This window comes from Acinonyx jubatus, chromosome B4, assembly GCF_027475565.1.
Source record: "Acinonyx jubatus isolate Ajub_Pintada_27869175 chromosome B4, VMU_Ajub_asm_v1.0, whole genome shotgun sequence".
Classification (NCBI taxonomy): Eukaryota; Metazoa; Chordata; class Mammalia; order Carnivora; family Felidae; genus Acinonyx; species Acinonyx jubatus.
Window position 1 is genome coordinate 17,897,917 of NC_069387.1, and position 13,467 is coordinate 17,911,383.

The 13,467-nt window shown below is 35.9% G+C and overlaps 1 protein-coding gene across 3 annotated transcripts in view; it reads left to right on the plus strand.

Moving 5' to 3' along the window:
- Nucleotides 1–13,467, plus strand: part of MALRD1 (MAM and LDL receptor class A domain containing 1) — a 754,681-nt gene that overhangs the window by 530,907 nt on the left and 210,307 nt on the right. For all 3 annotated transcript variants that reach the window (XM_027074220.2, XM_053225367.1, XM_053225368.1), the window contains one exon: nucleotides 2,098–2,259. In XM_027074220.2, the coding sequence (XP_026930021.1) occupies nucleotides 2,098–2,259 (162 nt within the window). The remainder of the gene's footprint in view (nucleotides 1–2,097; nucleotides 2,260–13,467) is intronic.

Below are 13,467 nucleotides of genomic sequence, written 5' to 3' on the forward strand. Positions count from 1 at the left end.
TAGATTGGACATGGAAATGAGGAAAGCAGAATCAAAGATAGCTCCAAAGTTAACATCTTTAAAAAGAGAGAGAAGATTCATGCTCTGAAACTAAGCAATAATCTCAAAGAGAAGAACTAATTTCAAGAGGTGAGTGATGAGTTCACTTTAGGCCTTTTGGTTTTGAGATGACAGTTGCAGATTCCAAGTGGAATATTCAGCCCACATTTGAAGATAAACATCTCCATTTCATCCTGGCTGCAGATTTGTAGGCTATCTGCATGAAAGTGTGAAGGACCATGGGCCAGGGTGAGTGAAGCTATCTATACAGAGTGGGAAATTTAGGCATGTAAAATTAAATCAAGAGGGGCACCTGGCTATGTCTGCAAGTTATAAGACAGGAGTTGGTAGAAAATGTGAGATGGAAGGGCCTGGAAAAGTTTTCTAACTGAAATCAGTGAAGCTGTGGGATGCTAATAGCAGTGTTTGGTAAGGTGTTGAGATCATAAACTGAGATTAGCTCTGGAAAAGAGAAAGGAAAATGGCATAATTTGAGGTAGAGAGAATGAAATATAAGAGAAATTTTATCTTGATTGTATAGATCTCTTTAGAGTCATACATAAAGTCATATATTAGACAAGGTGGGACAGAAGGTTCAAGAGTGGTTACAGAGACTCAAAAAGGATATAGAATAATTATTGTAGGTCGTATGTGTTAGGGAGTCAGTTACATAGAAATGCAATAGTGCAGAAGCTGTATGTGACATCATTCTAAAGAACACATATGGCTGTTTTTTGTATTTATATTGGCATATTCGGCATGTTTGTGGGTGTGTTAGCTAAACAGCTGGAGAACTGGATTTCTTTTAGCCATATTGTATAGCATAATATAAACTTATTTTTTCACAATACTGGAATGATAAACATAAAAAGGGGATATAGAGAGCCCATAAATAAGAATATAGAATTAAATGCATTATATGTCATGTAGAATGAATGAAAGAAATGTACATAATTAAAAATGATTCTAGAATTTAGGGATAAAATGCAATCATGCCTGAGAAGTAAAAATATGGATATTTAGTGAAATATTTTCAGGGATCCAGAAAATTTTCTGAAGAAATATTAAAACTTTGTTTGCTATATGTTTGGCATCCATTTGAACAGCAAGTTCTTCTTCTGATGAAGTTTCTATATGCTAGTATCAATTTTATGTTAAGAAGAAGTTATGGAGAGAAACCCTCCAGAGAAGAAATATTAAAAGTAACTCAAACTTCATCTTTCTAAAAAGGAAGGAAAAAATCAATGACAATCTCAATAGATTCATACTGATTAAATAACCCTATCATTCTGTCTGTACAACAGTTTTACAGTGAATGCTCAAAAATAATAACTGTTGTGCAAGGAAAAGAAGAAAAAAATAAAGAAAAATGAAAGTATATATCACCATGTTATGATGGTACTTTTCATAGATGACTAGGTAGTAGACATTCAGTTATTAAATAGTAATTTTTCTCATTGTAAATAATTTTTAATGAGTTATCAATCAACACTTAGAAGAGAACTTTTTTCAGTATTTCGTGACTAGCTCTGAAATGTATGTGGATTATTGGTATGGTATGCCGAGAGCATTTGTGTCCTCTGCAGTTTACTGCTTCTCCAAAGGCACCTTTTCTTTAGTTAATGACTTTGCCCCTCTAATGGTCTGTGCTGTTCAAACACCAGAGTAAACAGAGGGACTGAATTAAACATCTAGACAACTGGAGCTGTTGATCTATTTGACCTGACTTATCTGTATTATCATAATATTATGTTCATTGCTCATGTGTAGACACAGTTTTATCAATCATCTATAATATTATTAGTCAACCCATAGAACTCCTTCATGGATAAATGACAGTATTCATGTACTACTTCTAGACTTTATGATAAAAAAAGAAAAAAAAAACCTACAGTGTACAATTGATATTACCAATGGGTGCAAATGTCCTGGTTCTTTACATTTATTAATAAATAATTAAAATATGCAAGTATTAATTTTAAATAATCACAAGTGTAGTGTGATAAAGTGTAGAATATATATTTTCAGAACATTCTGTTAATATTTTCATTTCCTTAGGCCAGTATACGAGCACAATGGGAAGTTGTAATTTTGAAACAACTTCGGGAAACTGGACCACAGCCTGCAGTCTTATTCAGGACTCTCAAGATGACTTAGACTGGGCCATTGGCAGTAGAATTCCTGCAGAGGCATTGAGTCCAGACTTTGATCACACACCAGGTAAGTCTACCAGAGACACACAGGCCAAATAATCCACTCATGGAAATCTGTATTAACAATTTGGATGAGTATCAGAGAATATTCCTTATGTCTGTGTGTGGGTAGAACTCATGAAAAGAAAGTTAGTCCTTGTTTTTAAACTCTGGATTATTGAATAGACTCAGAACTGACATTGCCACACCAAGGAAATCCACGACTCATGTTTTAAGAGCCTCAAAGATTTTATTTACTATCCCATAAAGGTGGAGTCAAAAAGTGTCCAGTTGGGACAGGAACAAGTAGGGGCATTCAGATTAATGCATATTGTACAAAGATGTACAATTAGCAGTAATAAGAGTTCTCATGCTGATGATGCAGCCACCAATTCTGTTTCAGTCCCTCTGAAATGTAGGGGCAGAGACATAAAGTGATGATGGTAAAAATGAACATCAGCATACTTTTCACAAGTTTTGCCCCCTTCCTTGTGATTTGAGGTTAATGTAATCCTTCATGGTCTTATGGGTAATAGAGTCAGAGTGGAAGTCAGCTTTTATTCTTATTTACTTTTACCCTGAAGTCTTGTATACTCTGTGATTTTCCCCCCTTAGGAATCTAACTTTTCTTAGGGGATAAACCTTTTCTAAATTCTCTTAAGGATAAAATCTAGCTCTTCTAGTGATAAAAAATGACCTTAGATATTTGCAACGGTTACTTTTCTGTGTCAACTTGGATGGTGTTTTTGGATGAGGTGAACATTTAAATTTTTTTTAACGTTTATTTATTTTTGAGACAGAGAGAGACAGAGCATGAACGGAGGAGGGTCAGAGAGAGAGGGAGACACAGAATCTGATACAGACTCTAGGCTCTGAGCTGTCAGCACAGAGCCCAATGCGGGGCTCGAACTCACGAACCTCGAGATCATGACCTGAGCCAAAGTCGGACGCTTAACTGACTGAGCTACCCAGGCACCCTGGATGAGGTGAACATTTAAATCAGTGAACTTTGAGTAGATCACCCTTCATAATGTGGGTGGGCCTCATCTAATCAGTTGAAGGCCTAAATAGAACATAAAAGACTGGCCTCCCTGAGCAGATTTAATTCCCCACAAGCCTGCCTTAAGATTTCATCTGACACATTGGCTTTCCTGAGTCTCCAGCCTGCCAGCCCACACTGCAGATTTGGGGCTTGCCAGCCTCTATAATTATGTGAGCCAATTCCTTATAGTAAATGTCTTTCTAGATTCATACATATTTTATCGGTTCTGCTTCTCCAGAGAACTCTACTTAATACAATATCAGTCAAAACAGTTGAAGCATAGGTCCAATGAAAAAAAGAACAAGGTTTTATGGAATTAATTAAAATGACTTTTCAAAAAAAAGTATGGGTAATTGTCTCAGCCGTTTTATGGTAGTAAAAAGAGAAGAATACTTTTATTTCTATATTTGGGCAGCTTGAAAATAATATGACCTTCAATTACAGTGTAGCTGTCCTTTTTTGTTTTAAATTTGGTCCCTAATTCATATCCAAATTGAATATTCTTATTCCTTTTGACCTGCCAAGTTGTATTTACTCTTCCTCACCAAGTTTTTTCTTTCTTTATCTCTTTCTTTCTTCCTCCCTTCCTTCCTTCCTTCCTTCCTTCCTTCCTTCCTTCCTTCCTTCCTTCCTTCCTTCCTTCCTTCCTTCCTTCCTTAAAAAGCATGAAGTTAGTATACACTAGATTATAAGTTAACAAACAGGACAGAAAATTAAGACACTGAGGTCAGTAGTTAGGAGACTTTAATATGTAACAAAGGTCGATTACGTGGGGTAAAAGATACAGTCTTTAGTATGGTTTTGGCATATCTGGTTATACAGCTGAAATAAAATGAAATTAAACCCCAGGTTTTCTTTTGTGTCTTTTATATACAGAAATGCAGTCAGATGGATTAAAGGCTTAAATGCAACAAATAAAAGCAATAAAACTATTGTAAGAAAACAGAGGGAAAAACTATATGCACTTTAAAGTCAGGATCTCACTTCTAAAAGCCCAGAAGCTATAAAAGAAAAGATGTACATATTTGATGGTATAAAATTACAGCTGTGGCCTAAAAACTCCATAAACAAAATCAACAGGCAAACGATAGTTTAGACAAAAAAAAATGGTGCCAATTACAAGTAGGATACATATGGATAACTTACAGACTTAACTACAGGTGTCAATTTCAACAACCAGAAAAGATTTGCATAACCGATTCACAGATGATATAATTCAAATAATCAACAACAGTATTAAATGATGCCCAAGTCCACATGTCATCAGAAAAATTCAAATCAAAATAAGCAGCTGGGAAAGGTTTTCAAAAGCCATCAGCAGATGGTTGAGGAATGGAGAGTCGGTAGCTGGAGAAGGATACTCATACATAGTTATGGGGAAATGTCCTTTTGGAAAGCATTCTGGCCATACAGAAATAAAAAACCAACACATAAGCGCATGTGTATAATGATATTGACTTCAGCATTGTTTGTCATTAAAAATAATGGAAGGGGCACATGGGTGCCTCAGTGGGTTAAGTGTCCAACTCTTGGTTTCAGCTCAGGTCATGATCTTGCAGTTTCGTGATTTCAAGCCCTACATTGGGCTCTGTGCTGGCAGTGTGGAGCCTGCTTGGGATTCTCTCTCTCTCTCTCTCTCTCTCTCTCTCTCTCTCTCCACGCCCCCCTCCACCCCTCCCCCCACTCATGCTGTCTCTCTCTTAAAATAAATAAATAAAAACTTTAAAAATTTTTAAAATAATGGGAAAAGAAATGAATGTCCCTCATTCATACAATCAGTTATTTGTTCTCTTATTCATTTATTCGCCTGTTGCATGCAAGGCACTGTTCTAGGTACTGGGGATACATTAGTGAATATAAAACACACCTTCCACAGTAGAGTTCCCATTCTAGAAGAAAGGAAGAGATCATTGAACATATATCGTAAGTAAATAAATTATGTCCCCCGTTAGAAGCTGAGTGGAAAAAGGAATAGACTAAGTAGGATTGAGTAGGCATACGGATAGTTGTGTGTGTTGCAGTAGATAGGCTGGCTAGATAGGTGGCAGTGAGAAGATGCCCTTCAAAAAAGACTTGAAGGAGGTGACAGATGAGCTATTTGGATTCCTAAGGGAGGAGGATTACAGTCAGAGAGACAGCCAATGCCTAGTGCCCTGAGATCAGAATATGGTCTGCGGGTGCGCCCCATGGCCACGAGTGATGTTTTAGGTAATTTAATTAATTTTTGAGATGCTGCCGTATACACTACATAGTGTTTGGCAGTATTCCTGGCCTGTAGCCACTAGATACTACTAGCGTTCTTCTCTCTGGTATCAACAGCTCAAAATGTCTTTAGAAATTGGCAGCTATCTCCTGGGGACAACATTGCCCCCTGTTGGGAACTAGAGGAACAGCCTGCAGGCCCATGTAACTTGTTAAATCCAAGCATACAACATCATGCAGCCACTAAAAAGAGTGAGTTTAGCACTATACAGTTGATTCGTAGGGATTTACAAAATGTATTAAAGGCAAAAAGCAATATGCAAAATGATTATCGTATGATACAATTTTTTTCTAAAACAATGACTCATGCCCCTTTATTTGTGCACGTGTATAATTCTACAGAGATATTTCTATGAATAACTAAGCATGAAGAGAAAGATTTTTTAAAAAAGGATATATATATTATTAACTTGGATTACTTGGATGAGTGATAGGGTTGGAGTAGAGGAGAGGGAGAATAAGTCTAAAAAAAAAAAAGAAAGAAAGAAAAGAAGTAAAAACAGGAATTGCACCTCAAAAGAAAATCTAACATACATGATGGTAGCACCTACATGTGTCTGTGGAAAATTGTCATAGACTCTGGGTCTGGAGTTCTCTCTTGTCCGGCAAGAGAGCAGGACACAGGATTAAAAGTGCAAGAGAGGCTAACGTCTGGGAGAAGATGAGAGCCCCGAATAAGCGTCTTTGAGCTGCTTTTATTAAGATCAGAAGGCTTACAAGCATGATGGGTGTGATGGGCATGCACAGAGAGACAATGAAACTGTAAACATTAACTCATGGCCATGAATATTAACTCATGGGCATGGGGAAAAGGCGGTTTGGAGATATGCGGTGTTAGGGGTTTGGGTCAATACAAAACAAGATTCTAGTGCTGGGTGGAAGGTTGTTTAAAGCAAACAAGAGGCCCCACTTCTGATTACCTAAACTGGCCTAGGGAACAAGAAAGAGCCTGCTACCTGAGGGTCAATAAGGCATCTTTCTTTTGCTAATTAGCTCCCCTCTGGGAAACTTTGCCCTGCTATGGTCTTTGGCCTTTTTACCTGTTTACTAATTTGGTCCTTCCTTCCTATGAAAACAGCTTTCTGCTATTGTCCTATACCTTTGTCCTACACTGGAGGCCTTTGCCCCATTTACCTAATCTTGTTTACCCAAACTTGGGTGTGTTCATCATGTGCCTTTCTAATTCTTTATGCCTTGTTAACCCATCAGTGCCGGCTCAGGGAATCCCTAAGCTTGTTCCCCACAGAAAATGTGCTGGATATTTTTAATTTTACCACTTAAAAACAATGAATGACCATCTTTTTTACTCTTTTAATATTTAGTTTTTCTTTATTATTTCTTTTCATCAATTTTACATTACTAGGTAATACATCTTTTTCTAAAATTTTAAACGTATAAATAAGTAGAAAAAAAAAGTTGTCTAGTAATTCCAATAGAGAAATATAATTGTTTTTAAGCTTTAGTTTGTGTATCTTGCCATTCTTTCTTAATATACATATTTTCAAATAAAAATAGGTTTCTACTAGATTCCGTGATTTGATAAATGTCTCATGAACAAGTTTATACATTATGAAATATTTTTAACATGATATTCTACTTTTGGGATATTGTGTAATTTATAAAGTGATCTAATGGTTAACTCTTAAATTATTTCCCAACACTTTCACTATAGTAAACATCACAATAGTGAATATACATTTAGATGAATATTTGTTTTTTTACTTTTATGATAGTTCTTGAGGATAAATACTTGTTTCTCTCCCATGAGAACTTATGAGAAAGAAGCCAATTTTCATTTTTGCAACCAAGATCTAGACAGTGTCATTTACATACAATGTCTGTGAAGTCTCTAGATGACAATATCTCCTTATCTTAAGACAGTATTTGAAAATTACAGAGCATGGCTGCTAGTATAACACTTGCTAATGGCACAAAAGTATCCTAGGCTCAGTTTAGGAAAAGGTAATAATATAATCAGTGGACATGGGAAAAGTTCTGTGCATTGTTCAAAAGAAAAAAAAAAACAGACATAAGTGATCAGTTAATACCTTTTAATGGAATAATTAAAGACTATTGATGGCTATATTTTCTTTTCTGAACTTTTATAGCTTGTGTGAGTTCATTAGAGGCCACATGAAAAGTTTTGAATCTGGTCATTATGCAATATTGTACACAAGTAATGTTGTCCGCAGATAAAGAAAAGTAATCATTCCGACAGAATACTTTATTATCCCCCCCTGTTAATCAGTACTTGAGACAGGATATTTTTACAGAGCAGTCTCTTCAAAGCAGCCTGATTATATCATCCCTGATACACTAATACGGCTCACTGAACTTGTTTAGGCATCTCTGAAACAATGGGCTGCTAAATAAATTGTAGGGACATTAATTAATTTTGACCCTCTGGGAAAAACAAAATTCTTTATGAGAAGGCCAAACAGATTCAAAGGGCCTACAGTCTATTTCTAAACATCTCAACGTTGCTGTTAATTAAAACTGTATTTATGGATCTTTTCACTTATTGTTACCAAGATGAAGAATTAGATCCATAAGGAGGACATTTTCAATGCCCATCACGGGCCTATTTATGAGTCTTTTTGGAGCCATTGCAGAAGCTGTGGAGAGAAACTACAGACATTAATCCACTCTCGTGCGCCCATGAATAGTGTTTAGGCTTAGTATATACAGGCCTTAATGGCAAGAGTGACATTTGGGTGACATGAACTAATGAAGGTATAAAACAAAAGCTTCTGTCTCTTTTTTTCCCCCCTTTCTTCACTACTTTATTTTCTTTTTAATGGTATAATTGACCATATCCACAATTAAACTCTAAAATCTGGTAGGATAGGAGTCACATATTTTGCTCTTTTTATATTCCCTCCAGCATTTAAGACTGAAAATCACTTGATAAATACTTATGCAGGTTGTCTGTCTCTTTCTGTATTTATTAACAGCAATGTATTTCGGACTAATGAATGCAACAAGCATTTCCTGAGTGCCTGCTAAATACACAGCGCGTTGCTAACTGAGGGTATGAATTAACTAGATGTTTGTAAAATAACTGGGATGAAATATGCTGGCTGATTATAGCCCACATGCAGTTACTATTGTGCAATTCAGTATTCACCACACAAGGTCAAAAAATACTCCAAAACAATCTTAGTGATACTAATGCTTTGATGTGTACAATAGCAGTTTAAAGTACTGAGTGTTCAACAAATATAACTTACTTGATACTTGGTTGACAGAGCTTTGGGGGCTAGACAGAGGATAATTGTACTTCCTTTTCAGTAGATGGTACAGGCATTATTATTATTCCTACAGATGACGAACAAGAAAAGCTAAATGACTTGTGTAAGCCTGTATCACAAATATCAAAGCCAGAACTGAATCCCTGGTGTATGGAGCCTAATCCAAGGCCACTCCAGGACATCTGGTAGCATGCTTTGCCCTTAATGGGTATTAACGATTGTGTTGTTTACTGTAGTGAAAGTGTTAGGAAATAATTTAGGAGTTTACCATTACATAATGTTATAAATTATGATATATCAAGCTCTTGCTTGAATCTCCTTAATCTCTATATTTAGGGCCACTTAATCTCTATTTTGGTCTAGGTAATATTACCATCTCACTCTGGTCTCTGACAGAGTAGAGGGAGACCCTCATATTCATTTGCTTGGGATGGGGCTTGGTCAAGGATACAGAGTTAGATATATAAAACTCGGCCTTTGTGGGGCGCCTGGGTTGCTCAGTCAGTTGAGCCTCTGGTTCTTGCTTTTGGCTCAGGTCATGATCTCACTGTCTGTGGGTTCCGCCCCACGTTGAACTCTGTGCTGACAGCACAGAGCCTGCTTGGGATCCTCTCTCTCACTTTCTCTCTCTTTCTCTCTCTGCCTCTCCCCTGCTTGTGTGCTTGTGCACTGTCTCTCTCTCTCTCTCTGTCATTCACAATAAATAAAAAAAATTTGTTAAAGCCAACCTTAATTCAATAGTTTACTAGACTCACTGATCTTACTCGCATACACTCATGTACACACACACACACACACACACACACACACACGGTTATCAGTTATTATTAAAGAGACTATAAAATAACTGTACTGTATCACATTTTTTAAATAATCACATTTAAAATCTAATTATTGGACCAGAAATTTTTGAGATATTCCAGGAAGAGACAGGCAAGATGGGATCAGGATGAATTGAGTAAAAACAGGAGAAATTCCAGCCCAGGGAAGCATGGTTCACTACATGTCTTTCCAGGGAAGCTACACAGATATTCTAAGATCAAAGTAAAAAATACTGTTCTGGACAGAATTGTTTCACCCCAAAATTCATATATTGAAGCCCCAACGCCCAATGTGACTACATTCTGAGATAGGGCAAGAAAGTAATTAAGGTTAAATGAGGTCTTAACCATGGGTCCCTAATCCAATAGGACTAGTGTCCTTATAAAAAGAGTAAGGGGCACCAGGGATATGCACACACAGAGGAAAGACCATGTGAGGCTATGAGGAGGAGCCTCCAAGCCAGAGAGAGAAGCCTCAGGAAAATCCAACCCTCTAGCACCTCCATCTTGAATTTTAGCCTCCACCGCTGTGTGGAAATAACTTCCTGTTTTTTAAGCCACCCAGTTTGTGGCATTTTGGGGGGGGGGGGCAGGCTGAACTGACATACAAATACCAACAAAGGTGGTGAAGAGTTCTTCAGAGGAGCTCCCTGAAAACCAGCACTCAGGTCCCGTTGTGTGCCCTTCCCATGACCACAGAAGTGCTTTAACTCATAAAGTAAAATCAGATCACTGCCATCTAAAGATAATCGGACATGGGCCTAGGAAGAGATTATCATGACGTAATTACAACATAAAAAAGAGGCAAAGTCATGTTTGGATTTGCACAGGATCAACACTATAGGTTTGCAGGGGGAAATAAAGAAAGAAAACCTCATCCAAGAAGAAAAAATAGGGGCATCGCTGTTTGCCTGTCTGCTTGCTTACTAATTTACCCCTTAGTCCCCCCACCAAAGAACGTGGTTCTCAAATGTGGGTTCCTATCAGAACCATATGAAGAGTTAAAAAAAAAATACTAGTATCTGTATCTGTCCACAAAGATCCTGGTTAATTGGTTAGTATCATGGCCTAGGCATCAAGATTTTTAAGACTTAGTCCCAAGATTTTAGTGTGTAGCTGAGGTCAGGAACTACTTCCCTACAGGAAAGCATACATCCCCAGCCCACCTCTATAGCACCTGCTTTTCCTTCTCCCAAAGGAGAAGCCTTTCAGGAAAACAGTTCTGTATTAACAGCAGTGGAAATTCTTTCAAGTTACCTACATTAAGCAATAAAAGCCTTCATTCAGCACTTTCACTGAATAACCAAAACTCATCAGGCAATTAAAGACAAGCAGTATCATAAAAGAGAGAGATGAAAATGTGAAAAGAACAGTTATCCCTGGAGGAAATGGATGACTCAATGTAGTGGACATTTGTTATATTTTCTTCTTGCTTTCAGGGTTGTGAGTTCAAGCCCCACATTGGGCATAGAGCCTACTTAAAATAAAAAAATTTTAAATAATAAAATATGCATACTATGGACCAAAAATGTAATTATAAAAAGGAAACATAGTTATTTTTCAGTATAAGATGCTAGTTATGAAAAAAATAAGTCTAATCTTGTAGAACTATATACTGATTTACTTAAAGGAGATCTAATTTGGCATCCAGGATTACTTCAAAATTAGTGGTGTTGAGGGTATAGGTGGTAATATAGAGGAAGCAAGACAGACTGTGGGTTGAAATTACTGAAGCAAGGTCTTGAGTAGGTGGAAGTTCATTATAATATTTCTTCTACTTTGGTAGAAATTTGAGATTTTCCAGAAAAGATGTTTAAAAAAAATTGTTCCCTCAAAATATGAATGTGACTTAAACAACCAATTTGGCAATAGATTTCATATTAAAAAAATAAAAAGTCAAAATATGAAAAAATGAATAGATATGTAAAAAAATAAATAAACAAAGTGAGAGATACTGACAGTATGACATCTAGCATGAAATAAGAACTAGGTAGTAGGAAAACACCAAAGGAGTTGGAAACAGGTAGAAGGGAAGACACAGAAATGATAATAATAAAACTAATCTTTTCCCTAGATCTTCAAATTATACTGAGATCAAAGACTGTAATTTGTAAATCCTTCTTTTATCTAATCCTTCAGTAATACATTGGACTTTATTATGATACCAGGTCAGAACAGATTTCTGTTTAAAATTGGATGTTTTTTGGATACTCCAAGGGGAGTTAATTACTAATGTACCGTAATAATAATAATCACATTAAAGTCTGAGAAGAGTATTAAGAGGAAATGTGATTTGTGTGATGCTTCAGCCACCACTTTAAAAATACATGTGACTAAATGGAAAACAAAATGATATTCATTGGCATGGTGAAAAAGTGGCTTTTTTTTCCCCCTATTCATTCATTTAACAAATAATCGTTGAGTCCATTTCTGTCAGCCACTGTTTTAGGTACTTAGAATACATGTAGGTCAAATCAGAGAATGATCTCTGCCATCACATGGCTAACATTGTAGCAGAGGGATAGGAAATCAATATCAAGCATTATAAATAAATTATATAATATATTAATATATAATACTTAAATATATATTAATCATATTAATATCAATTAATATATTAATTATATTAATATATGTTAATTGATTATATTAATTAATTACATTGTTATAATTAATATAATTATATCATATTATAATGTATTATATTAATTAAATATATTAATATATTTATATTACATTAATTATGTTGTATTAATATATCCATATTATATTAATTATATTATATTGATATGTTAATATTATACTAATATAATATATTAATATATTAACATTATATTAATATATGTTAATTAATTTATATAATATATAATATATATATAATAATTTGTTGGAAGTTGATAAATGCCATGGGGGGAAAATGGAAAAAGTAGAGTGGTAAAAGAAGAATCGATCAGGAGCCAGAGACCGGCGGGGGGTGGGGGGGTGGGGGGAGGGGGGCGTGGCTTAGGAGTTTTGGGCTTGAGGGAAGGGCAGGTAAATTAAAGGAATGTTCATGTGGAGCCACTGGAATGAAGGGGCCTGCATTACTGCTTTCAGTTTTATAAAGGGTTGAATGGATGTTGAATAGTTGCTCTTTTTATCCATTCATTCCAATCGAAGCAAAATAATTTTTTTAAACAAAATGAGGAGAAATTTCAAAGGGGTGTAGAAAAAGGGTGTTAAAATCAGTTAAATGTCTCCTAAGAATCAGGCAGTGTAAAAGAAGATAGGCATGTTGTCTGATTTAATATTTTTAAAATATTGTGATGTGGAAGATATAAATTCTTAGAAAGATTTAAAAAGCTGATCAAGTCCAGGTGTGACTGAGCAGGGAGACTTGAATATTAAACTCTCTGACTCAAAAGACTTTTCTTCTATTGCCTACACTGTCCAATATGATAGCCACTAGCCACACAAACTGTTGAGCCCTTGAGCTGTGGCTGGTCCAAATTGAGATGTGCTATAAGAGTAAAACACACATTGGACTTCAAAGATGGAGTACAAAAAAACAACATAAAAATATATCAATTTTTTTTGTATATTCATCATTATATATTGAAATCACACTTTGGATACATTGGGTTAAATAAAATATATTACTAAAATGTCACCTATTTCTTTTACTCTTTTATTTTTTTAAATTTTTTAATGTTTATTTAGTTCTGAGAGAGAGAGAGAAAGAGAGAGAGACAGAGTGCGAGTGGGGGAGGGGCAAGAGAGAGGGAGACAGAATCCAAAGCAGGCTCAAGGCTTTGAGCTGTCAGCACAGAGCCCCATGGACCCTGAGATCATGACCTGAGCTGAAGTCAGACGTTTTACCA